The 27,792-nt window shown below is 40.7% G+C and overlaps 1 protein-coding gene across 1 annotated transcript in view; it reads left to right on the top strand.

Annotated features, from left to right (window-relative positions):
* Nucleotides 1–7,099: 7,099 nt before the first annotated feature.
* kirrel2 (kirre like nephrin family adhesion molecule 2) overlaps nt 7,100–27,792 on the top strand; it is a 48,337-nt gene continuing 27,644 nt past the window's right edge. The window contains exon 1 of the mRNA XM_039670570.2: nt 7,100–7,784. Coding sequence (XP_039526504.1) covers nt 7,745–7,784 — 40 coding nt within the window. The 5' untranslated portion in view covers nt 7,100–7,744. The remainder of the gene's footprint in view (nt 7,785–27,792) is intronic.

Genomic DNA, 27,792 nt, shown 5'->3' with positions numbered 1-27,792 from the left:
TGTCAGTGTGGCTGATCTAAATCTGTCGGCCCATCTGGGAGAGCTCGCCTCGCCCAGGGATTAGGTAAGCGCAGAGTCTCGATCTGGCAATGATGCCAGTCCAGGACCAACAGCTGGTATGGGTCACAGTTCTCACCCCTATCTCTCTCTCTCTGACAAACTTTCACTCCGTTTACATGGTGTTTGAACAAATAAATCCTGAAGCTGATATGTAACTGTTTTGATAATACAGTATATCAGTCAATTTTCTTATGAAAAAAAAAACAAAGCTTTAAAGAATGAGGGCGCAGGGGTGATGAACATATAGAGGAAGCTGAGAGGGTTAATCTCAAACAACTCAACGTCTCATCGGATGAGATTAAAGCCATGAAACTACAAAGCACTGTCTGATACTCAAGAAGACTTGATGATAAAGATCAGCTTTTAGAATTGTGTATAGTATAGACCTGCTGCATTTCCTTGAGATATCGCCAAAAACACTTAGCGAAGATAAAATCTGAACACGGTATAAGACGTGTCCCACACTGTCAGAACAACTTACTTAAATAATACATCACATTTTGTGGCTTCCCGAAAAAGAGGTGTGCTATAACTTTTATAAGTGAGCAGATTTTCGCCTGATGGTGGATGTTAGAATAGCCCACAGAATCTCTTAGACTGACACTGAGGCAGCGACCTGAGCCATTTTTAGGGACCAGAATAATTTTATCTCAATGGCAGGCCTTTTCGACCAAGTAGTAAGCAATCACTAGCAACCATGCAGAACCACTTTTGCATGTACAAAATAAAGGCTCCAAAATAGGGGTTTTGCCATAGAAGACCCATTTTGGATTCCCCAAGGAACCCGTGAATAGTTCTAAAAAGAACCATTTTTAGTCTTAACACAAGGAACATTTTAATAATCCAACGAATCTTTTTCACTACAAGGAGCATTTGTGCAATGGAAAGACTCTAAGGATATTAAATATTTGTCATTGATCATAAGCCAATAAAGAACCTTTACCTCTTTTAATTAAACATCTGTCAGTAAACATCTGTTATAGCGGCTGGATCTTTTTTATCTACATCCCTTCGGAATCCTTTGCCAACGCGGTGGCCATCATCGCCCTCAACCAACCTTGATATAACCCAAAGTCTGATACCATCAACCAATCTGACATAATTCAAAAAAATACATTTTTACCCCAGTGCTCCGCCTGCCAATTCAATCAGACCTCCAACCGGAAAGTATCACTATCAGTTTTATGAGGCCTTGTGTGCTTTCACCTACCTTTGAAAGTGCATTTTTATTAAAGAAGACACTTGCTAAGAATATAAATAAAGATATTTCCTAGGTGAATGCTGCTTTTTTGCAGACATCCTCAAATCAACTTTAATCACTACCAATTGGAAACACACAAACACACACTGACTACCCCAAAGGAAATGTGTTATTATTGATCAGTTTGTTCAGTCTGGGCTTACTGATTAGTGCGGACTTAACAAATAGTGAAAAACAAAAATGATTCTGAATTGTAGTAAGGCATTTTCGCAAGAGAAAGTATTAAAACTGTTACACCTGGTTCCACAGACAGGGCTTAGATTAAGCTTTAGTTAAAATTAGGACATTTAAGAATCTTTTATGAACACGCCTTAGCAAAAAACATTACTGTTGTCCATCTTGAGACGAGACAAAACAATGGCAGTGACATTTTAGGAAATGTTGCTTTCAGTCAAAACAGTTAAAACATGCTTTTTAGTCTGGGACTATTAAGCCTTGTCTGTGAAACCAGGGTTTCTATACTAAAACTATGATTGTCAAACTTAAAAATCATAGTTTGCAACAAACAAACACAAAGACAGTAATTTAAATGAACAAGAAGGGAAAAAATTTGAAGAGTTCAGATGCAAAAGCCTCTAAATGCCATTTGAAATTTTCTTCTTTAATGATGATTTTTATCAAACTTGTATATTTAAGTTCAGTAATTTCACCTAAATGGCAATGATAATTACCTATTAATTGTTATTTAAGTGAAATTACTGAACTTAAATATACAAGTTTGATAAAAATCATCATTAAAGAAGAAAATTTCAAATGGCATTTAGAGGCTTTTGCATCTGAACTCTTCATTTGCTTTTGGAAACTGCAATCTTAAAGGGATTGTTCACTTTGAAATTAATTTTTGATATGTTTTAGCTTACCTCAAGGCCATCCAAGATGTAGGTGTCTTTGTTTCCACAGTATTTTCAATTTTGATATTTTTCGGTCAAACCGTTGTTGTCTATCAGTCATATAATGCAGGTTTAGGGGGTCCACCCTTGGTCCACCTCGTAGAGCATGCACAAAGAAGTCAAAATTAAACATGATTTAATGACTCACAAATGTAAGTACACATTGATGGCCTAAGACACGAAACGAGCAGTTTGTGTGAGAAAACGAACAGTATTTAAATCATTTTTACCTCATGTAACCACAGCTATGTCCAACTGATCTGAAGGCATGGGCGCTTCGAAAATACTGTGGAAACAAAGACACCTACATCTTGGATGCCCTTGAGGTAAGCTAAAACATATCAAAAATTAATTTCAAAGTGAACTATCCCTTTAATGTCTCAAGCCTCCAAAGTGCAGTCATTCACAAATGACACATATCACACAGGCACTTGATATTCTTTGTAACTTTAAACCTGACTATACAAACCTGTTCCCTAAGAATACCACATCACACAACAAGGGGCACGGCACATGGAAACGAAGTGGCGTTTATCACACTCCTGTTTCCGTAACACAGCCTTCTTCAGCAGCCTGTGGCCCAGTAAAAGGTCATACCCTTGACCCTTCGGCAACTTTATACGTGCTGAACTTCCCCTGAGGTACTTTCCTTTCACCCAACTCTGCTTTCAATAATGGCCTGCCTGGTATTCTGATACTGAGATGAAGGACATATTGTTGACTGTTCTTTAAATGATGGTATCTATAGTTACAGACTGATATGATACAGAGTACTCAAGACTGAAACAGTGCTAATATGCATACCAACCAAACGCATGACACAATAATAGGAATGCTTGATATGCCTGGCATAGGTAAAGACAGAAAGAGTTATTGCCATGTAGCAGTACTTAGAGTTATGGTTGACACAGATCAAGGCTGTACTCAATAACACAATTATAGTAAAAGCCGCTGTAATGTCCCCATATGGTTGATGTAAAGGGAGGAGAACTTTGACCGTATAGCAGACCGAGGACCGCTCAGCACTAAACTCTGAACTGATGGTTTTAATAATGAAAGGCGAAAATAATATGCTTGCCGTGCACTATGTTAAATGTGGAGAATAAAAAAGAGAAGTCAACAAGAAATGGAGTTTGCCACCCATTTTACTTAAAGCTAGACTGTGTAACTCTTTTAGTTTATTCTTAGCTCTTTCAAAAATATATGTGCTCATTAATGTATATTTACTTCGTTCAAGAAATAAAGTATTCTCGTGAGTGTATAATATGCCATTGAAAATACATACGGGTAAGGGGTTCTAATGTCGGTCGCCATGTTGCCCCTCCATCTTGAAATTACATTAGCCAAAGAGGGACATACCCGTTAATTCAAGCTTCGCCTTTCGTGTTTACGTTTGAGTTAACACTCATGGACGAGGTCGAACTGGAAGCCATGTTAATCTTGGACTACTTTGGCCACCGTAGGAGTTAAAACGAAATCGGAATTGAGAGGAACAGAAACTAATATTCACTGGATGGTCATATACCTTTTCACCTCTAGATGGGGGTAAAAATCACACAGTGTAGCTTTAAAGGGACAGTTCACCCAAGAATAAAAGTTCTGTCATCATTAATTCACCCTCAAGTTGTTCCAAACCTGTATGAATTTCTTTTTTATGCTGAACACAAATCATATTTTGAAGAATGTGTTTAACCAAACAGTTAATGGACCCCTTTGACTTGTCAATGGTTGAAGAAATTCATACAGGTTTGGAACAAAATGAGGGTGAACATTTTTTTGGGTGAACTGACAGGACATTCAATGAAAAAAGTAAGATGGAAACTGATTGTATCCATTGGGAATTGATTGAATATACAGTAGATTGGATATAGATAAGGGTTGGAGGGAAGAGGATAAGAAAAAGAGTTAGTTATATCACTAACATATGAAAAAATTAACATTATTTCAGAGAAAGATAACATTAATTACATTTTGATGAAAGAAAGAAACCATTTTTTATTTCATGCTGACTTCAAAGTGACAATAGAATTCGACATGCCATCACTTAATTTACACTCCAGAGTCATTTGTAGATGATAGAGACATTTGAAACTCAAGATTGACATTAATATGCCTGAGACTATTAATAGCATTTATCCTGTGACATTTGGATGAAACAGACATAAACCAGCTCTGATTTATACATTTAGAAGGAGCGCTGACCTTTAAGTGATACAATATTTACTTAAGGGATGTAGAAGAGACCATTTTAAGGCTGATGAAAAGACATTTTAACCTTTGTGCAATAGCACAATAACAGTCTGTCAGCAAGAAAATTCTCTCCATGGAGAGAACGCCATTTTAGTTTGTTTACAAATGCACAGGAAGCTGCGTTTGTCTCTCAGAGCGAGATCGTAATCGACTTTATAGCGCCTCGTCGAATTAAACTGCAATCTCACGACAAAATAGTCATTTCAGTCGAAGTTTGCATCAGCCTTGCAAATTAGACGGGAGGGGGAAACGCTTCAATGTTAATTTCAGCCTTGCGTCCTCGTCGGCGCTGACGTTTCTTTTCTAATTGACCCCGGGTCAAATGGGCCTGAGATAATATTTTGTTAAAATATTCTCATTTCCTGGGGAGTCACATTTCCATATAACTTCACCTCATGCTTTATTTATGACTTTCTTTACAATTCCCATGCACACGACATCTTAACTCTCCCACCCCCCCAACCAAGAACAGTTTAGTAAATATCCAGCTGTATTCATTATTAATAAATCTACAGTTTAAAAACCCCTCTAATAAGTACTTTAATTATTTATGTGTTCAGAGGCCTGGGGTGGGCTATAGCACCCTCAGTGTGAAGTTACAAAATCGCTGTATATAGCAGAACACTACTAAGTAGATACGTCACCCTTGACTGTAGAACATAGTTGTTAATTAACACGTCTGGCTCACACCCTGCCAAGACTTTGTAAACTTCACGCAGTAGTTGTTGATGTTTACTCTACTTCGAACCCGCAGCAGGTGTGAGACCCTGTTGTTTAGAGATCATCTATTGCTCCTTTACTCAACCTCGTCTCCTTCAACTCACAGGAATCCCATCATCTGTGCGGCCGTCCAGCAAGCTGTTTCTCTCATCAGCATGTGCTTGTGAGAGGCAGTCTCACATTTGATCCCCTCACCTACAATAAATCTTAACGGGGTGGAGACCAAAACCATCCGAATGCCTGGTTTTACAGTTCTCATCTCTCTGACACGATTTCCAGCCTTTTTTCCCCAGTGAGAAATTATAAAGGTGGAATTGTAAGAAATAGCCTACTTCTAAAACATCAAGTTGGTGTGCAATATAATCATTTTTCAAAGCATATGAAAGTGTAGCCTAGTGCAGAACTCTTTTGAACAAGTGTGAATCCAACTGATCATAAACGGCTTATCCCAATCAACTTGTCAGCTGTATGACATTGGAGACTGCAACATATAATGTGGTGTTACATTTCTCCAATTCCTGCAATGAATCGTTTCTGACGAGAAGAGTTCTGAACTATTCGCTTTGTCCAAATTCACTCACTGGTTCACACATTATATGAGTCAGTCAACAAAACTTCAATATCAGCTAGAGTATTGCTAATGTATACAGAACTCAATGTGATAAAACAGTCAATTCTGGAAATACATTTTCTGAAGTAAATTTACGCGGTTAATATTCCACTAAATGGGGCGAATGGAAATGAGTAAATGGATGGACGCTGACGTCGCGCGCCTACGTCGCAGAAACGTCGTCACTAATAGAATGTTTTTTGTTTTATTATTATGGAAATACGGACATCCTCCAACGTAAATATCGCTGATTATGTTGGGAAATCAGTCTTTAATTTGCAACACCAAGCTATTCGATCTCATGAAAGTTCGTATAGATACGAAAAGCAGATCTAAAGCACGATCATGTCATTTCTCGTGCCATGCCATTTATTGGCCAAAAAATTGTTTTTGCGTGTAAATGCTATGGTACGCGTTTTTCGCGGGCATATGACACGCACTTTATGGCGTATAATAGCCTAAGTAGCTACGATCTCCCCACCCCGATTGAAAGGGCCCTTTCCCCCTAAACCTACCCAATGGGTTGTCAGTGCGGAGCACCCCAAAAAAAACATTTTTGGCGTATAAATGCCACGAAATTGACAATCGTGGTATAGATAGCCTACGCACTCTCATGAGACTGTGTTGCGAAAATGACACAAATTTGGAGTGAATTGTTGCTATATTTAGTCGAAGTGTTAGCCTTTTCAAAAGACTGTATGGCACAAGTGTGCTTTACTGCATTTAGCCTGTTTTCAAATACAAAGCCCAAATAACGCACTTTTGATTGACACGTCAAGAAAAAGTCCTCATTTGTTCCTTTGCAGTTTATTTCAGTAGGCCTATTTGCAGCTGAGCCAGCTGTTTAATCACTATCAAGCAGCACGTGAATGATGACGCTTTGACATTTCGTTTCGAGACCATTAGCCTATATTTCGCCTTGGTAGGATAAATAATAAAAACCTTATTTTGTTTATACTCACTTTTTCAGCTTTCAGCTTCATGGATATTATCTTTTTGTAGTTTAAATTTATCGGAGATGAAAACGTTCCAATGATTTAAAAAAAGAATGCATATTGAGTCATGATTTAAAGAAACGCCATTAAGATTATTTTTCCAGACTCTTGTTTGCTCCGGGACACACCTGTTTACTTTCCCTAGCAGTTTATTCATTCAGAGGCGCACATAACCAAGCACCCCCTGTTGTTTAACAACTAAACAACCCCCAACCCCCTGCAAGTCACCCCCAGTTTAAACCCTTATAACCAATCGCAGGACCCGGGGGCGTAGGCCAACGGCTATCCCTGTGGACTGAGAATGACTTCATTCTCAAACTCGATGTTCCCCAGTCAAAAAAAAAGCGCCCGTCTTATTCATCGCGCCTTCATCCAGTCAGTAGCCTACGACAGTCAGTGCGGATCGCATCCTCGCCTTGCCGCTGCATAACAAGAGAGTGCGGAGTGATCAGGCAGTGCGGATGAGATTGTGCGCAAGAGGAGCCTGCGTTCATGTACGCTAGAGCTAGTAGTGCTGAAACGCGCTCAGTTGCACAGGCGAGCGGAGGAGCCCCGTTGATCACGAGAAACGGAGATTTTTCTATTACCTATACGAGGAATTTACTCCAAGTACTTGGATTGATGCAAGACCTACCCATATCAACTTGATCTGAACAACAACAAAAAAATTGTAGGGAAATACATGGCAACGATCTAAAGAAAGTTCTAAACTTTAAATAGCCAACCAGCACTGATGCTTAAACTGTGTTCGGATGGCAGTAGAGACTTTCAGCTCTCGGAGCTGCGGTTAACATAATCTGCCGTTGATTTTTACTTTTTTTTTTTTTTTTTTTGTAAAATTACCGTATTCAAGAGGAGGGCGAGGACCAAAAAGAGCTTCCACAGTCAGTCCAGTCGGAGCTTTCGTGCGCACACGTTTAGTCTGGACTGCAGGACAAGTGTTGAAGACTCCGGAAAGATGCTGGTGTTTTACATCGCATTGTGCCTTTTAGGAACAGGTAAGACATTTTGTAATATGTTAGTAGCCTAACTATTGTAATGATAAAATCAGATGTTTGCGTACTCTGTAAGGCTGCGTCAACATAATCATAACGCGATTATCTATATCTCAGCGCGCTGCGCTTTGAAGTTAACGCAGTCGTTTTAGTAGTATCATAATTGCATTTTGTGACTTATGAGGTCCTAGTGAGACCCTGGTGATATTGGGCGAGTGGCACTGCGCCAAATGGAAACAAGGCTCATTTGGAAATTAAACTTGTCCAATACAGGCGTGTACCCCAGCAGAATGCAGCTATAGCCTAGGCTACAGCTCTCCGTATTCTTACTGAAGATTACTTCAGCAGTGCCGTGATACAGTGATGGTATTATGGTAGGCTACATAACATAGAGTAATACATAAGGGATTACGCGCTACTTAATAATGATGGGCTACATGTCCAAATGTGGAAGTGTTTATTATTATTTTAACTAGCATAAGTGTTGCAGTTTATATTTTGCACATTGTAGGCTACACCTGTTGTCTGTGGACATGAATAACAACTCTGGCACATAAAGAACTTGATCGTTCAAAATGTGCTTTTATAGCCTAGGCTGTGAGGGATGCGCTTTGGGAACTTTTTTCAGTACAATGGAACAAGTGGCTGCGTTTCTGACTAATGCATTACTGTATAGGCTTGAGGCTCTTTTGTATGACAGATGTTGACTTGAGGGGGATATATTCAGTGCCCCATTTATTGAGATGGTCTAGCCGACTTGCCATAAGAGAAAAGTTGAAGAAAAAGCGAACCAGGTGTGACCACGATAATGGTTATCTGCTAACACCCTTCTGGGTTTTGGAAAGTGTGTTAAAAGCCACAGAGGTCTAATGCACAGGAGATGTGCTGATGACAGTCTCCAAAACAGAAACACCTCTTAATAATTCCACAGCCAACGCCACCAGGAAGGCACCATCTCCTCTCTCAAACAGAATAATTGAACATCATTAAATAAATATAAATGGTGGTGGGCAGAGGTGCGACATTTCTCAATACAGTCTAAGGGGAGCAGGGAATGCGCGCGATCTGAAATATTATGCTCCTCGCTGTGTTGATTTATTCATTATTTTGTACTTTATTATGCTGTAGTGGCCGCGGGCATCTGGCGCTATCCTGATATGTTGTGATTGTGAGCGTGAATGAGCTGACTATCGCTTGCTGCACTCAGTGCGCTGCTCTTTGTTTCTGATAGAGAGCAGCGCTGCCGATAGGGTTTGGAACGGACTGGTTCCATTAATGAAATCGAATGTTTTTTATGACTTTCGGTTTTATTAACGTTCTCGAACTTGCTTTTTACCCCGATACAAACGGAATTGTTACGTTGACAGCGCGATGAGTGCGTCCGATTCCCAGACGAATGACTAATGAAAAGGTTCTTTTTAGTGAGTCATAAACAACGTGTAGTTCGATTCCCGAGTTAATTCTTAAGAATCGGTTCGTTTTAGTGAATCACAAGCGCTACCAGTTGGCTACAGTTTGATTGTCAATGTAACGACTCTTTTGAGTCGGTTCATTTTTGTGAATTACAAAAATACACCGTGACAAATGTTGGTTGATTTTCGAACAAATAACTCTTATTGAGCCGGTTCTTTAGTGCCTGAATCAGTCTGGAATCTGTTATTGTCATTACTTGTCGTGTGAATGAGGCAAGAAAGTGTTAGTTAAAAATGAAAAACACTTTTTACTCACCCTCAAGTTGTTTCAAACTTGTATGAAAGTCTTTCTTCTGCTGAACACAAAGGAAGATATTTTGAAGAATTTCGGAAAGGCTACACAGAATTTGTTTCCTTCTATGGAAGTCATTGGGGTCCATCAACATTCTTCAAAATAGCTTCCTTTGTGTTCAGCAGAAGAAATACATTCATACAGGTTTGAAACAACCAGTGGTGGAGGAAGTACTGAATCTCAAGTAAAAGTACAAATACCCAGATAAATATTTACTTTAGTAAAAGTAGAAGTAACACAATGACAACCATACTTAAGTAAAAAGTAAAAAGTACTTTATTTTAAATGTACTTTAAGTATTAAAAGTAAAAGTACTTGCATAACAATTTATTATCTCAATGTCTATTTTCTAATGATTAATAAAACATTTAATTCTAACTCATTCAACCTAATAGCCTACTCCTATAATGATGTTCAATAATGATGGAAAAAAATGTCACCATTTCTGAAACAAGCTTGCAATTAGGCAATATCATGCTTATCCTTACTATATGTTAATATGTTTGGCAGTAAACGCGATTCATTTATGGTGTAATTCTGAACCTCTTGGCTTGCCATAATCCTAACCAAACCAAACATATATTACACACGGTGTGTTTCTTATGCACGTAAAAACAAATTTTCGCGTATGAGTTGCACAATAAACACACTGCGTGTGAGACGCATTTAGTGTGACCGGGTTGATATACTGTATCTATGGCAACCAAACGTCACTGGTGAGACAAACGTGCAACGAACAGACGGTCAGATTACGTTTTGGCAGGGAAAAACTGATCAGAAAATGTAACGAAAATGTAACAGAAGTTGTAGAAATGTAGTGGAGTAGAAAGTATAATAATTGCTGCAAAATGTAACGAAGTAAAAGTAAAAAGTATGCACTATTTATTTTACTTAAGTAAAGTAAAGATACGTGAAAAATGTACTTAAGTAAAGTAACGAAGTATTTGTACTTCGTTACATTCCACCACTGGAAACAACTTGAGAGTAGTCTAAATGATTACAAATTTTTCATTTTAAGGTGTAAAGTCATCAAAATGCATTTATTTTTCTGAGTTGTTAAATTTGTTTGAAATTTGAGATAACCCTCAAATGCTTGTTTTCTCAAAAGTATTTGTTTACCAGAATCATTCAGGTCTGCTAAGAGAAAAAAGGCACGTAAACATGTACACTGCAGTGCACCACAACATGGAATTTGAATTCTTTGCAAAGAAAGAATTTGTTTTGTTTTGAGAGCTCAGCACTCTGTCCACCTAAGTAGCCTTGTTGTCGTGAGCCGTATTCAAGTTTGTGTTGTTTGTTACACACCAAAGGCGGCGCTATATTTTGCATTATTCTGTGTGCTTTGATTGAGAGAGGTTGATTCATTTGCGGAGAAGTAAAGCATCCTCGAGCCTGGCCTATTTTTACCGCGAGTCTGTTGTTTCCACGCCTTTTAACAAATATTTTATTCATTGGGTGTATTATTAACGCCGGCTTTGATTCAGCTCGAGATAAAGGCTTCAAAATCCCCCGGCCCTCTCAGATCCAAAAGTGTTTCTTCTCCCAATTAACGTCGTAACTGCAAGCGAGGCAAAGCGCTTTCGCTCGGCGCTCCAGTAAACGGAATTAAAAACAAATGTTTATTGGCGGTTAAGCTGCTCTTTCTGTCTGTCTCTTTGATAAATGAGGCCGCCGTATTGACACGGATGGAGGCGGTAATTAAATTTAAATGTTGAATATAAATGCCTAGCACCTTCACCAACTTGGAGGGAAAATATATATTAGACACAAATGTGCATACCTGGTTCACAAATAGGCTCTAAATTTGTACGGCATATGCTTCATTCGAGTTTTGGTTTTGAATTTTGCTCAATAACAGGTTAACTTCAGGATATGGTGTCAGTTCGTCAAGTAGCATACTTAGCTTTATACGTGGACTTTCTAGCCCGTTAAAGGGGGAAACGTGACCCTGGCTGCACTCTAGATGTTTTTCTCTTCATTAAATGGGTGTGTAAGTAAGACAGAAGGAGGGGGGAGAGGGAAGAATAGGATGTAGCAGAGCAACTCTTTGACAGACTGGTGGCAGCTGCTTTGGGAGGAGCAGAGAGGCTCCCGGACGGCCTGAACCACTCATCTCACCTGACATCTATACAAGCAGCACACTCTGAAAAACCACCAACAGCTCGCATCTGACTCACCGGCTCCCTCTCTGAATAATGGCTCATGGATAGATAGCGCAGCGAGAGAAAGATTGTCCTGCTTCACACAAACACACATGCTCCCTTACACACTCACCCAGATATATACACACCCCAACGTAGGTGCAAACACACATCTCGTTTATCTATTGGTCTCTCTCTTGTTTGTCTTATCTGTCTTTTTTCCTCTTTCTCTCTCTCTTTCACACACACACACACACACACACACACAGTCTGACAACACGAAGGCTCAGAACTAGTAAAAAAGAGCAGGGATTGAAGCAGAGAACATGACAGAGTCTTGAAGAGACCAGCCCCGAGTGCTAGATATTCATGTGTATGCCCTTAACAAAGCTCCGCCGCTTCTTTCTCCCAGCCATAATTTGCTTTCTCGGAATGCCCCTCAGTCTCCCAGTGGAATTATGCTGCACTGAGCCATCAGTATTCCAAGTATTCTTCGGGACTTTAAAAAAAAAAAAAAAAAAAAATGGCGTGGGGTTGGCAATCCCAGAAGGCAGCGTTCAAAGGAAGCGTGTTAAGATCATACAACTTTTGCCTACTGCTTCCTTCCTCCCTAGTCCTTTTGCCTTGTAAAGAGCCAAAGAAATACATGACTGTCCCTTTGTGCATTATTATTTTATCAATTTTATTAATCATTTTATATCCCTAACACACACTCTCGTTCGCATACTTTATTTCTTTCACACTCTGTAGGTTTGATCATCAGCGCCAGCATATGATTTAATAAATTGTCTATTTATTTATAATGGTGACGTATTAAATTGGAGTTTTTTAAAGTCAGTACTTTGATATCTGTGATATCCCACAATCCTATGTGTGTGTGCGCGGTGTTGACAAAGTCAATTCATAAATGTCTACTGAGAAATAATTACAATCTTTAAATACTTAGTCTAAGACTCACTCGAATTTGTTCTAGATCATTAGGCGTCATTATGGTGCTTTGGAAGCCTGTCTGAAACCAGTGTCTGTAGTCGGTGCCGTCATACAAATCTGCTGTCTGTTAAGTTATTGACTGACTGGGCAGCAAGGCATAAGCTGGCTTGGGTTTCACACATGTAAACACTCCAACCAACAGCATTGCATATCTGCAGCTTGTCTTGATGTTTTAGCTTTCTCCATTAGAGGGACAGATAGTTTGACCTGCACACAGAGCCTCCCATTAGTGGTGGGGACTGCTGGGCGCTTAGATTGAGTGGGGTTGTGAGGTGGTATTTCTGGCCTTCTGGGTTTGCTTTAGGAGATTTTGTATTATGCATGAGCTGAATGTCTTATAGGGACTGAAAATGACTTTTTTATGTGTGTCTGTATTGTTAAAAGGCTTAATGTTTGTATTGTATGTGAAGAGGTGTAATATGAGGTTGTGTGTCTATGTTAGGGAAGGTGTCGGATAAGCGGCATCTAGCGTAAATATTGAAAAAGCAGAACTTAAAATGTAGAGGTTTAATACAGAGAATTAATCTCATATTTTCTGTTTTCTTCCCGCTTCACTTGCTTTTTCTGCAAGCCTGTTTTGGGTGGTTTGACCAAAAAATTGATATCACTTTTTTGTTTTTTTTCAGAATTATGCCGGTTTTCTGGTTTATGACGTTTTTTCCATGCATAATCAGGTGTTCAAAGCATTTTCGACTGGTTGAGAGAGGAATTACTGCAATAAATTGACTTTGGATGGTCTATTTTACTGTCAATAGTTAATATTGTAGAATAGAATAGCGGCCAGTATAACCTAAAATTGTTATTTCTTAACATTCTAATAACATTCTTATAACCAAGCAAGAACATTAATACAATATCTATAAAAAAAAAAAAAAAACCTGAATGTTTTGAATGTTCCTGAAATAGCATTTTTATAACTTAATGGGAACGTTATAAAACGTTATAACCTAAGATTGTTATCTGGGGAAGTGGAGAGATTTGCGATTGCACTGAACACGCTTTAAAGGGATACTCCACTTTTTCACTTTTGGAAATAGGCTCATTTTACAACTCCCCTAGAGTTAAACAGTTGAGTTTCACCATTTTTGAATCCATTCAGCCGATTTTCTGATATTTAGAGGAATATCAGTAACCAGACATTTTCTGGTCTCATTGACTTCCATAGTAGGAAAAAATTTACTATGGAAGTCAATGAGACGAGAAACTGTCTGGTTACTGATATTGTTCTAAATATCAGAAAATCGTCTGAATGGATTCGAAAACAGTAAAATTCAACTGTTTAACTCTGGGGGAGTGGTAAAATGACTTTTCCAAAAAAAGTGGAGTATCCCTTTAAGTGCAGGATTCTCTGAGCGAGCCCAGAGAAAATAGACCTTTTCTTACAAGAGCAGCATGTATCTGAGAGCATGCGTGAGCAGAGATTCGCGCTTGCGCATTATATTAATTTCCTTTCGCGCTTACAATAGTGCGCTCTCGACATTTGACAGGAAAATAACGCCATAGTTCTGCAGCATCCACATTCCCTGTAACGAACACCAGAGCACTGCTGTTTGGTTTACCCCATAGACTGTAAAAAAATATGGACAAATCCTGTGACGTCACCCATAGACTTTCAAACGTTTTGAGGCGGTTTATGGGGGGTATGGGCGGCGCCATCTTGGAAAATCTTGGGAAATACAAGATACAAATGTTCAGAAAGGACACAGAGGTGGTTTGATGTGTTTTGTCAGATCATGGCTGAGACGTCAAATTCCACTCGGCGCAGCCCGTTATCAGCTGTCAATCAAAGTTAACCACCCTTATTTGTCATACATTTTATATCTAAATACGATCTAAACTAACGAGTTAGAAAAAATATCACCCCTCTCACAGTTGTCAGGGATTCAGAACCTATCCAAAAATACAATAAAAGTGCATGGGACCAACCTGTAAAAGCATTAATTGACGCTGTAAAAATGGACATTTTAACATGGGGTCTATGGACATTTGCTCCCTTATGGGATCTCCCTCTAGTGAATTTTAGATGTATTGCAGTTTTTCGCACTTCCAGGTATGCTTCATTTTTCAGATTACAACAGATAGCACAAGTCTATTTGATGCGATTTTTACATCTGGAAGACGTATTTTTTAGAGTGTTTGCTCATCTGCAATATTTCTATAGGACATTTCCATTTCCTGTCAGATGTCAAATAGACGTTTAGAAGATCATCTAAACGTCTATTTGATATCTGACAGGAAACATCCTATAGAAGTATTGCAGATGAGCAAACACTCTTAAAAATACGTCTTCCAGATGTAAAAATCACATCAAATAGACTTGCTATCTGGGAATGTTGCCACTTGGTTTACCCTCGCCTCACCGTCGCTGCTTAGAAGTGCAACGTTGTAAAGGGTCCGTCTGAAACAGTGTCGGCGGCGCAGCATAACATTCTCTCTGAATGTTGTGTAATTAAATATATTGCTATGGCGGTAACATCGTAACAAAAATATACACCGGTTTTAGGTGTGAACACCGCCCAGCACTACCTCAGAGTGAAAAAAATTAACAGTTTAAAAATAAAAAATAAAGTCACATCATGAGATATAAAGTCACTATTATGAGAAATAACGTGACAGTTGTTAGAAAAAAAAGATGCAGTTGTGAAATATATTGTATAAAGTCATAGTTCCAAGAAGGAAAGTGGACATTGTAAGGTAAAAATGACAATTACGAGTCACTTTGTGACTTTTCTTAAACTCTGAGACCGAAATGGGCCTCCATTCTTCACCTGTTTTTCCTTATTGAAAAGGAGTAGCAAGGTTGGAAGGCGAGGAAGTTCAGTGATAAGTGTGTGTGCGCTCGAGTTAGAGGGAGTAAGTGACACACGATTCACAATAGCGCCGATGCAGCAGAATCTATCTGGTGCGGTAAGACTGCTGCATTATTTAGGAGACGCTCGTATGGCATAGATATGGATGAGTTTTGGCCTGCTTTGATGCGCTTGCACTCTGCAGAACCGAGTGAGATGGACTGGCTGCGAGTGGCTGAGTGCTCTGGGCTCTTTTACAGGGAGAGGTTGGCGCTCAGAGACAAATTCAACATAAAGGTCAGTTTTGTTTACAGCAGAGAGCAAATCGCGAGATTTTCTCCCCAGACAACATTCTAGCGTACGCATTTTATGGGACTGAATGACATTCAAGCTTGTGAAAAGGACTTCCGAGGACCAGGATAAAGTTGCAGGTAAATAGAAATCTTTAAGTTAACTTGTATAGTACTACCTCCTGTGGAGAAAAGGGCACCGCTTCTTGTTTTTCATTTTTTCCCGCGCCCCCATTTGCCCATCATAACGTTCAAACCGTGCTCCTGATGACACGTACAGCTGTTAGGTTGGGGGGGATCTTGAAACAATGGCTCTCTCTGTTTTCTGCTACACACAGCCTTATTGTCTAATTATCTTTCACAGACACAAGACATGAACCCTCACCCACGTTTTTCCGCAGCCCCCCCCCCCAACCTACAGAGGCACACACAGAAAAATATTGAGGAGAATTAGTGGAATGGAGAAAGCAAATGAGAAGGTTTTGGAGGGAAAGCTTGTAATCTGCTTGCCCGTGCAGGAGCACATAGATAAAGAACTTGGCATTGCGTTCAGGGGGGCATTTGTTATCAGCCCTCAGCGTCTCCAGCCCGCGCGGCTAATGGCAGAGCCTAGAGGATAGGTGGCCAGTTGTTTCTCACTCTGGGACAAGGCCATCTCTTCCATCTCCATTGTTTTTTCAGCCCCTCTCTTCCTCTAACCTCGTCTCCATCCACCCACATCCTCACCTCGTTTTCCTTGGGCGGAAAGACGAGTGAGTGGACAAAGAGGAATTGTGCTGACTTCTTCCTCTGGAGGAGAAAATGAAAAAGAGAGCAATGATGTCATCGGGGGGTCTTCAATTCCATTAAAATGGACAGTTTGTTTTCCAAGGCTCCTAGATTGGAATTTTATCTCATGTATCCACGTCTCCGGGGATGTTTATTCTGATGATGAGATACATTGGGCAATAGGGTCAAGATAATCACTGATATTTGCATACAGGGGGATAAAAAGAGGGTGTTTACTGCTGACGTTACTCCCCGATCACAAAGGGGTGAGGCTAGGCAGCCTGAGTTAATTTGGAGAAAATCATTAAAACAATGCCTAAGGAAAGACACAATTTCAAACACTCATTTCCTATTTTAGGAAGCACTTTGCTTGCATTTTTTTTTCTCCCAAAATGCGAGTGTCACTCGTTACTAGTGGAAATGTATCACAATTTGGTACGAACAGAAGCAAGGAAGTGTTTTGACACAGGCGCGAGGAGAATGAGCTGGGATTTGGTCGAGTGCACATCGGCTTCTATTTTACTATCACCTCCAGTCCTCCAAGACAAAAATTTCATATCTCTTGCTGTGACACAGGAAGCAACAGTAAATTGAAATTTATCTTCCATGTTGCTGCAATATCTGGGCTCATATTATCCTCTCGGGCCGAGATCCCTAAGCCCGGACTTAAAGATGGCCCTGATATGAGAGGATGTTTTCTGCAGTGGGAAAAAATCCAATTCTGCTATAAAACTGTTCATTAATTTTATCTGTCTGTTTATTTATTGAATATTACATTTTGTGTTTACGTTTGGGGAAAAATGTTGTACTGCAAATCATTGAGCTAGATTTGAAATGATGCTCCTTTATTACTTATCTGTTCTGGGATTTGCGTTTGTTATAGATATGGATTCATGCATACATTAAAGAAGGAGGCACGGAAGTTCAGATGGACGGACAGCTAACAGTAATTGATTGTTTTTCAGCCCGACACAGGGGCAGCTGAGATGAGTGTCTGCTGGTTAAAGCTACATGGCCTTTGTAGGGTGATTAGTCAAAGTCTGACTATTTAATTAATGATTACTCCATCACAGAAGACATTGTGTGCCTGAGAGAGACAGAAAAGCTCTCAAAAAAGCCACAGCCTGATTACTACAACAACATGTGATGCATCCCTGCTTTACCCCTGATATTCAGTTAAAACTGTTTCATTTACTATTTCATATGCCAGATTTTAGTTGTTAAACATTTTTTTTGAGCTAATAACCTGACTCCTTAATGTTCGCCATATCATCCACCACTGTGTTAACTTAAACAGAATTATATTTCATGCAATCCCTGCTGAAAAATCCAGCTGAAACCAGCCTAGGCTGGTTGGCTGGTCTTAGCTGGTTTAAGCTGGAAGTAGCTGGTTTTAGTTGGTCACCCAGCCTGGCTTAGCTGGTCAAGCTGGTCTCCCAGCCTGACTTAGCTGGTTAAGCTGGTCTCCCAGCCTGGCTACCAACTTGACCAGCCTGACCAGCTGAAAAAGTGTTCAAAACCCCTCTAAAACCAGCCTGATAAACCAACTAACCAGGCTGGGAGACCAGCCAAAACCAGCCAACCAGCCTTGGCTGGTTTTAGCTGGATTTTTCAGCAGGGATATAACAAGTGTAGTAGGTGTTTTTGACACTACTTGGTCACCGATTTCAGTTCCGCTAATGCTGCCTAGATTTTGTTTTAGGATAGGATCTTATACCTGTTTCCATTATAAGATAGCATCATATTAAATCAGATCTCAGACCAGATCTCAGCCCTACTTGAGTCTTTGGCATAAAGACTGTCATGCAGACAGGAATACCCTCATTATCAGCTATTTGCGAGCTCATTCTCTCTCTCCGTCTGTCTCTCTTTCTCTGTCGCGCACACACTCACATCCCTTAACCAAATAGTTCTTCCACTCTGGAAACCCCAGTGGAATGTACGCGCAAATATTGTGATTGCGAGCCCGACCGTTAACCATAATACTCCACACCGGAGAGAAGACCTTACTCAAGCTCCCCCACCACATCAGGGTGAAAGGCATCTCTGTTTAGTTTTCAGACAGCTGGGCAAGAAATTGAGAAAAGCTAATATGTATCTCCTTCTTCTTTCTCTTGGTGTTTCTTGATTGCTGGGATATTTCGGCATGGCTTTGAACGCCACAGTGGGAGGTCGAAGGAGAAGCTGGCCAATTTGCTATCAAGCGAGGGGTGTCAGTCAAAGCGCATCAAACAAGCTTTCCGCCGTCACTCATGTGTCCAAACATGGTAATTTTATCGAGCGATCCAAAGTTATCTGAAACAAGCCAGTGCCTTTGGAAAAAAAAAAGAACGGGCGATCAAATGATTCGGAAGGTAGAGAAAGCGAGAGAACCGTTTAGCCAAGGTGCGGAAGGCTTGGGAGTTCATGCGGCTTGATAAAATGGTGTGCCAAGGCAGAAAGGGAAGAGAGGAAAGAGGGGGGTCAAACAGATTAACTTCCAGCATCTTAGCTCTGAAGGTAATGGATATCCTTGTACTGGTGTGAAGGAACCCCTTCATCTGTTCTCCCAGTTTAAAAGTAGGAAACAGAGTAACAAAGACATACCAGATGAAAAAGTGAGCGTCTGACACAGGAGACTGGATAGGGCATTTGGACACCTGGGGGCAATGATGAAGCCGTAACAAAGCAAACAAGCTTTGAATGCACAGGTTGGCCAGAGCTGGGTGGATGAAAGGGAAAGCAGGGGGGTGTTGATGGGTTGAATTTGATACACAGCCTCTTTCAGACGATGAGGTAATGTCAGGCAGTGCCCCTGGACCTTCCTGATTGATGCATTCCAGCCGCTCTACTGCTGTGGGAGGGCTGTAACGGATTACAGCGCCAAACCCTGCACGGAGAAAGACAGAGAAACCTCTAATGGCCTGTGACTATTGTCTGGGTGAGGCGTCCAAACTCTACCGTTCTCGGCAGAGTTGAAGACGAAGCTCACACACACACAGGAACAGGTACACGATACACACTGAAAAGAGCAACCTCAGCGTTGTTGTGCAGGATATTGGCTGTTTACTTTTGAAATTCTCTCCCCGGTTCTGGCTTGCTGTAAACACTGGTGTGGGGTGCTTGTCACTCACAGATAAGGACAGAGATAAATAGGAGGAGGAGGAAGTGAGAGAGAAGACAAAGAGCACAAGGAAACAAAGAGAGACAAAGGAAGAAAAGTTGCTAGCTAAACATAATGTCTCTTGGAGTGAATAATGAGTCTGTATGGACAAATGAAGTCTAAAAAAGTGATATGCTTACATTGGCTGAGCTTTTTAGAACTTTACCAAGGCGCAGCACAACGTGACAGTTTCTATGAATTTGCATGCATAAGTATGCCTATTATGCAGATTAGAAGTAGTAATAGTCCCACTGAAAAGACCAGCTTAGACTAGCCCTTGTTTCAGTGAATACGGTGTGTATATATTTAACCAATGTTGTTCACAAGAAAAACTTGGCTTGCGATGCTGATAGACCAACACATGATCTAAAATGCATCTTGGTAAGCAAATTTGCTAATCCTTCAAGGAAAGTATCCATAATGCAGTGTGAGCTGGAGGCTTAATTGTATCCTGTGTTTGGCAAAATTGGCATGCCACCCTTAGGAACATCATAATAGTAAAGGGCAAATACATAAAGAAGAAATGCCATCAAGCAGGCAAGGAAGTGTGGGCTGGTTCATGTGTGGAGAGCAGGACAAAAAGGTCTGACACTAATGCAATCCACTTGGTGCTTTACCTCAAGCCACCTTTTTAAGCTTTCTCCTCGAATGGATTGCGTATATTACTGGTGTGTGACAAAAACAGCTTCACCAGTATGTTGAGATAAAGATGCAATGGTTTTGGTGAACACAGCAGGTCTTCTAGCTCTCAGACTGGCTTTGTACGCAGCAGGCTGCTTGGTTTCAAGCATTCCCAAACAGAGTCACCTCAGAGCAGGTGAAAGAATGAGGAGCGTGTTCCTGCTGGACTGCACTTCCATAGCTTCTTCTCACTTACAGCAGCAGGCGAGCAGCGAGATACTCTCCTGCCTGAAGATACGGGTTCAGATTTCTCTATGAGCTGCGTCCCACGGCGAGGAGATTTAGTGATGATTTATGAAGCCCCCTAGAAAAAAGGGCACAAATGTGTAAGGTTTTCATATGATACTGACATCTCGCTTCCAAAGTCAATGTTTTGTTGAGTTTTGGTGGAGCTGCAGCTTTGAGAAAGCTTGTTTAGATATGAAAGGATTTCGCAGGCGGAGGAATTTGTGGGAATGTTTTCTCAGAGCCTCGGTTAGATTTGTACTTCTAGAATGGCTAAAAAAAACAAAAAGTTTGCTTTGGAGATGCTGTTCAATAAGTAGTTGTTAATCATATTAATGTGAATATACATGTTATGGTATACGGTAATGTTGCTGGGCCAACTTTGTCTGTTTTACTTTTTTTTTTTTTTAAAGTACAGTAGCATGTACTATGGATTGAACAATGCGCCAGCTCTAATTACCAATTAACCAAGTAGAATATCTATACAAACACCTCCATTTGCTCAGAGGTAAATTGATGATACTAATTTGCATTCTATTCTTTTAACGTAATTTTAAATATTGATTCAGGTCATTGTTGTGTTATAGTAATTTAAGAGTGCACAGTACCGCAGTAAATGTGTTCTGTTCACTTACACTGATGTTATCAGTTGTAATCATGATCAAATGAGCCTTTTCTTCTTGTCAGACTGTGAGAAGGATTTATCTCTATTCTTATTTGCAGGGGTTTTTGTCATCTAGGAAGAAAAGTTTTTGCATGTCACAGTTCCTAAATTGTGTAAAAACGTTTACCTCTTTATAAGCACATTCTACTGGAAGTATACAAAATTCTCAAAACTCTACAGTTCATTCATATGGGATTTTTTAGCAACTGTAACCAAGATGGGCAGAGCTTAACAAAGGGTCAATTTGAATTTGGAATTTGAACTATTCGTTTTATAAAAAGGTGAAAATGGCACTATTCTGATGAATGTGGACCTGGTGCAGGGGAGTGTCTGATGTCATCACTTTTCACTCAGCTTGTTGGGAGGAGGTGATGGATAGGTTTCTAATGGACCCCCTCAATCACAAGCTACTTAAGCAGACTGATCAGTAACAGAGTGGCAAAGAGGCCAACACAAACCCCCTTTCAACAGAGCCACAGGGAGGTTCAGAGATCATCCATGCTAGTGATTAGCCCTGTAACAGTCCTTACGCCGCAAGCTTTCACTCATTTACCAGGCATCTGAAAAACCTATGGTCCAAACTCACCGTGAAAGAGTCTTGAATTGTCAAGCGGAACCTTAAAAGGCTCAGCCTTTTGTCCCAGAAACCTCTTTTGTTTTGCTAATGTTATTAATGGACTCACTTAAGTATAAAAGTGAAGCAGATTCAACCCGTAAGGGAAAAATATAGCGTGTTTTTTTCTTTTTATATTCAGTTTATATTGTACAACGGTGCACTATAGGCATGTTAGCATGAAGGTGTGAAGTGTAGTTATTTGACAGTGGAAATTTCCTTCGAGTATCACTGATTTCTCGAAAAGCACTATAGCTTAAAGTGGGACGAAATCATTAGCCCTATTCCTTAGAGCCAAGCAAAGAAATCACAAATATTAGCAGTAGGTGGGGTCTCTCCTCTCAAAACACTCTTCCTTTTGACTCCATCTCTCACTGTGATTCAGTGTATCCTGTTAACAAGTGCCAGATTCATCGAATACCCACAACACAAGTCAGTGTGTGTGTTTTCACACCAATTAACAGCTCACTTTTGGTGCCTGCTGAGGTGATGATGGCCTGCCTCTGGCCAGGCGCTTGGTGTTTATCCGTATTTGGATTTTTTTTTCCATGTTCAACCTTTTTCTATTTTCATTAGTAAGCAATAGACTTATATAGATCTCATAGATAGAACACCAGAAGGTCCAATGAATGTATAGGGATGGATTTCTCAGTCTTCGTATAGAGTTCTCTCAGTCTTCACACATCTAGCATGAGCTGACTTGCTCTGTCAAATTAACGGCCAACTCTGCACTGTTCACAATCTTCCCCTTAAGTCCTCCACTGGTCGAGAGTTGAGTGTTCATTAATATCAGGCTGGTCCTCATTGGCACAAATGGCAATGCTGGAGAAAAATCATTCTGTCCAACACTCTTCCTTTCTTTTCCTCTCTCCCTCACACTATCTTTCTTTTGGCACTCGGAGCCAAACTAGCACCCCCTCCTCTCTTGCACTCTCAATCTAGATAATTCAATCTGTCCAATATCAAATAATCGCCTCCATTTTTTCGTCCCATTTTAACCTTATCACTGGCGCTCCCTCCTCAGGGGACCGAGTCTCGTTTCACCTTGTTAAGAGAGAGAGGGAGCCCAAGAGCGATAACCTGGGATCGTGGTGAAACGAGGCGGGTGACGAATAGTTCTCTAAGGAGCGGGAGTGAAGACCTGTTTGTTGTTCTCACAATGTGAACGAGCGGGCAAACAGGCAAAGGAGCTTTTTTTCTGAAAAAGAAAAGGTGGGGAGTTGGAGGAAGGGTCACACAAAAAAGAAAAAGTACATGACAAAATATGAAGCATGAGAAATGTGCCGTATGGGTTTGTGAACACTGGAACCCCTCTGTGTCCCATTTTCCTTTTTAACACTTTCTACTGGCACTTAATTAAAATCCAATAAGGATCTTGCCTGGTGGCCATTGTTCCTAACCTATGTTTACCTCCTCTAGGAGCATCGCTAGCAGCTTAATCTTGCAAGAAAGTGGGGTCGATAGGTCAAGACTGGACTCTAGTCGCTAGCCTGTGGGGGGGGGGACTCTTTTACCTCATCATCCTATTCTTTGTGCTGTGTCTCTATCTTTCCTTTTCTTTTCCTCGTTTCCCATGGAACCTAATCCGTAAGCTTGATTGTTCTAAGCTGATTTCAAGCTTGCCCCTGGGAGGAGATGGGCTTTTGGAGTTTTAATTAAGATTTAAAAGAGGTCTCCCTCAAGAAGGAAGATTGAGTGGTTTATTTGGATGGGGGAGATGAGAGTGGACGAGGTGGAACAGATTGGCCAGCAAAAAAGTTGAGAGTTTTATGTCTGTTGAATTAAAATGGGTTATGTGGTGTACAGTGTATGCATTCATTCACACTTTCAGATCCCCCCCCCCCTCCTCCAAGAGCTAAATTATTATTTTCTTTAACAAAAAAAAAAATCAGAATCCATAGAAATTGATTAGAGCTTCCTAAGATCCAAACCCATATCCTGTAAAGACGTCATTGGAACACTGCCGAGCTGCAGGCAAGCAATCTTCAGATTATCTAGATATGGTTGTAATGGTCGATAGGGACACCTTATGTACCCTTTATCCACTGAAATGGTGCTCATATTGGAGCCAGCGCTTGGGGAATATGTGAAACTATCATAGAACTGGCTTAAATTTACACTAGTATTAGAAAAAAATAGAAAATTCAATTCATAATAAAAATTGTTCAACCGGAAGTGGCACTGGGACCAAAGTGGCCACACCAACAATGACTCCCATAAGTGTAATTTTAACTAGAAAAAGTACTCGTCTTATATTTACCTCACTTGTTTACCAGCCTCTGAAGTAGCCCGAAACTGACCCTTATCTGTTAATAAAGCTTTGTTTATGTAAGTGGTCATGGCATCTGGTCCTTAAATCATGATTTGAATCTGTTGGTGTCCTGGTCATGACCGTACAGGGGAATTAGATTCTTACAGAGTGCAAAGTCAGTACGTATGTGTGTGGCTTTGTTCATCTTTCTCTGCTTTTGCCTATCTTTCGTTCTTTCACACACATACACACACTCTTTCTTCTCTTTCTCTCCCTCTGTCTCTTTGGATAATGGTCTTGTACACAGGTGGCCATGTCCCTTCGATGGACACCCCCAGACGTCCTTGTTAGACACTTAATTAAAAGCCTTATCACAGGAAAACACGCTGAGACATTCCAATATGGGCCTGGGCATTAGAGATACTGGCACAACCAGACAGCGTCCATCTATTACCGCTGTCTGCTTAACTGTCCAGCCAAACTGAGTGTGTGTTTGTATGTGTTAAAACATAAAAGAACAAGGAGTGCGTATTCAAAATAAGAAATGGTGCGAGTGCGAATGACGAAGCTAGAGAAAATGTAAGGGCATTAGCATCCCGTTTGGGGGATCCGTTTGAAACAGGACAGTGCTAAATAGAGGTGTAAATGGGATCCAAAAACAGACTGATGATCAATCCACAACTTTATTTTGTTTCTCTTTGCATTTTAGATGCAAGTTATCACCAGGTGTAGACAGCAATGTGTCTCAGCTGACCACTTGTGATAGGATCGCCCAAATGGCTAGGCTTGGAAGAACAGAGTTTTGGCGCAACATATTGTGGGTGGGTTATTTGCTGGAGAATTTGTGGAAACATCCACATCTGTCCTCCTGTGTATTGCTTCCCGCCCACCACTACCAGCACTCCTCCCATGGTCAGTTAACTTTTAAAGCTGATGACAGGAGGGAAAAAAAAATCCCTAACGAAAGAAAAGCAAACAATGAAGTGTTTAAGTTCATCACGCCACTAGCTGGGTTAGGCATGCTAGGTGTTAAATGAAGAGTGGGGAGGTCAAGTGTCCCTCCCACTACATTCTTCAGCAACGCTAGGCAGGGACCAGCACACAGGGACCATATGTCCCAAGCTCTGGTCAATAATCCTCCCCAAATGGAAGGACAAAGCCCTTTTCACTCAATTGAGACTGGGGAAATCTACAATTCCACACTGGCAGCATAGCACCAGTCAACAAGAAGATGGTGAAAAGGAGGAGGACAGGGAAAGAAGGAGAAAGAGAGAGCATGAGAGGGACTTGGCATTTTCCATCACATTAACTAGGAACAATCCTGCCAAACAGCCCTGAGGCTCCTTCCCTTTTTTCCCCGAGTTCTTCTGTAGGTTGCCCAGTTCCAAAGCCCCCGGGAGACTCTCTTCAAAAGCTCGGTGTCTATTTCTTTTCCTCAGATGCTCAGCTAATAATGCCACGGCCAAAGCATAGAGATCTATATCTCTGGCTATCACAAGGCAAGTTCTCTTATGTTTAAGTTGGGTCTTATGCACTGGGGAGTTGAAGGTTTACAGGGGCACGTCACATTTTTTAAAAGGCCACAACAAACCTATCCAATCATAAAATAACAGTTAGGCGGCGCATCCTGGTGAGGTGCGTTTCGACAGGGGGTAGTCTTAGCGAAAGAAAGAAGGAAGTGAGATAAAGAAAGCTTAGCAGAGACATGGAGAGGCCAGAGCGGCACTGTAAAGTGCAGAGGGTTCCTGGGGGAGAAATAGATCAGGCATGTATTCTGGCGCTGCAGCGATTAATATCAGCGGAGGAAAAAAGGTCAAACTTGACTGGAAAACGCTACAGTATATCATTGTTACTGGCACGGCCCACATTTCATACATCATGCCATGCTGTGTTGCCTCAACTCTCCCGTCGCTGGTCTCGTAGCCACAGCCCACGCCAAGTATTATCAAAGATTGATAGAGTGTCCTAGTTAGGGTGTAGGAAGTTGGAACGAGGGATGAAGCGAGGAAAGAAGATTTGCCACCTCCGTGCTTCAGGGTTACAACTTGTTGTAACACGATGTCACCAATCAGTAAAAGCGAATGTGAGTATGTCACATTTTTTGGCTAAAACTAACACTTGTTGTCTGGAATCCACGTTTGTGCTCAGCTAAAGGTTCTTCAGACGATGTGTGTGTGGCTTCCACAACAATGCTCCCTTCACACTCTCTTCCAACTACTCATCCTCCCTTTTCTCTTGTTCAGAGTGCTTGCTTAATAATTAATTGATTTATTAGTTCTCTCATTAATCATTCATTCATTAATCAGGGCCAGATTTTTCCAGAGGAAGTGGTTCAATCCGTAAAGACAAAAAAAAAAAAAAAAATCCTGACTTCACATTTCAGCCTAATTACGCTTCTTTGCTAATCACCACCAAAGAAATGGAGTTTCAGGAAATTACTTTTTTTCTTCCCTTCTTCCCTCCCTCTCTTCTTTTGCGCTAAGCAAGCCAGGATGTATTGAGGTCGGCAGGTACAATTTTTTCAATCCTTTTTCTATCCTCCTTCGACTAGCCATTATTTTTTGTTCTGGGGGGTTTTAGTCATCAGTCATCAGTCATGTTAAAAGAACACTTTTGAGACCAGGCTAATCTGATGAACAAGACTGTACGGATTTTAATTAAACTACCCGACTTCCAACCACCTTAACTTGATAGAGGAAGGAAATGCAAAATGTGGTGACTGTGAAAACCAAAGACATTGATTAATCACGGTGGATTTGAAGGCCGTCCGTGAGTGTGGGTCAGCTCTTTCACCCAGGAAAAAGAGGGGGCTCATTGTTTCAGCTGATGCCACTCGTCCTAGAGAGATGAAGGAGCTGTTTGTTTAATTGTGTACTGTTACGTGATAGAAGTCGCCACCACATAGGTGTAGAAAGAAACAAAGCATAACAGACCAGATGAGAAAATTCTAATTTCTTGTACATCAAACCAACTGGTGGTCTTCAAAAACATAACTTAGCCATGGCCAGTCTCTCTTTCAAGGAGAATGGAAAAAAAACCCCATAAAATTAGAGAAAGCTTCAATAGAATTGCCAGCGCCACATTAACCTCCAATCGGTAAAAAAAAAGCACACACACTGAACAACCCTAACAAGGTATTCATTGAACCCATCTCTCTTTATTTCCCAACACACACAATCCAACGCATGCTCAGACTTCAATATGCCACTAACAACTGAGATTACAGCTATTTTCCCTTTCCTCTCCGCATTTAGACCAATAAAGTGCATGGCCCTTTTTGCTCTAATGAGATGCATACATTTACAACATCACTTCCTCATTAAAAAATAATAATAATAAAGACAGTATGAGGGAAAAAAAACATATTAATTATAGAACGCACTTCCTCCTATCACAATGAGCCACAGGGGCCTCCACTGGGCTCAATTAGGAAGTATAGGCCACAAATCCCCAGACTAAATTAATTGACACCCTAGGGCACTGAGCCTAGCATCCCAATAGCTCAGTAAAAGTGCTAGATTTCTTAGTTTTCATTTCATTTGCCTTTTGAAAGTGAGTGCAGGGCACAGTGATCAACAACGACGAATAAGGGGGGCACGTTTACAAGTGATCTTTTCGGATTTTGAATCATCTTGTGTTGCTTTTTCCCTGTGTTGTTTACCCGGACTTCACAGCCAAAGGAATGAAATGAGA

Source organism: Pimephales promelas, chromosome 16 (genome assembly GCF_988280905.1).
Source record: "Pimephales promelas chromosome 16, fPimPro1.hap1.1, whole genome shotgun sequence".
Classification (NCBI taxonomy): domain Eukaryota; kingdom Metazoa; phylum Chordata; class Actinopteri; order Cypriniformes; family Leuciscidae; genus Pimephales; species Pimephales promelas.
Note: the sequence above shows the minus strand (reverse complement) of the source record. Positions and strands in the feature narration are given on the sequence as shown.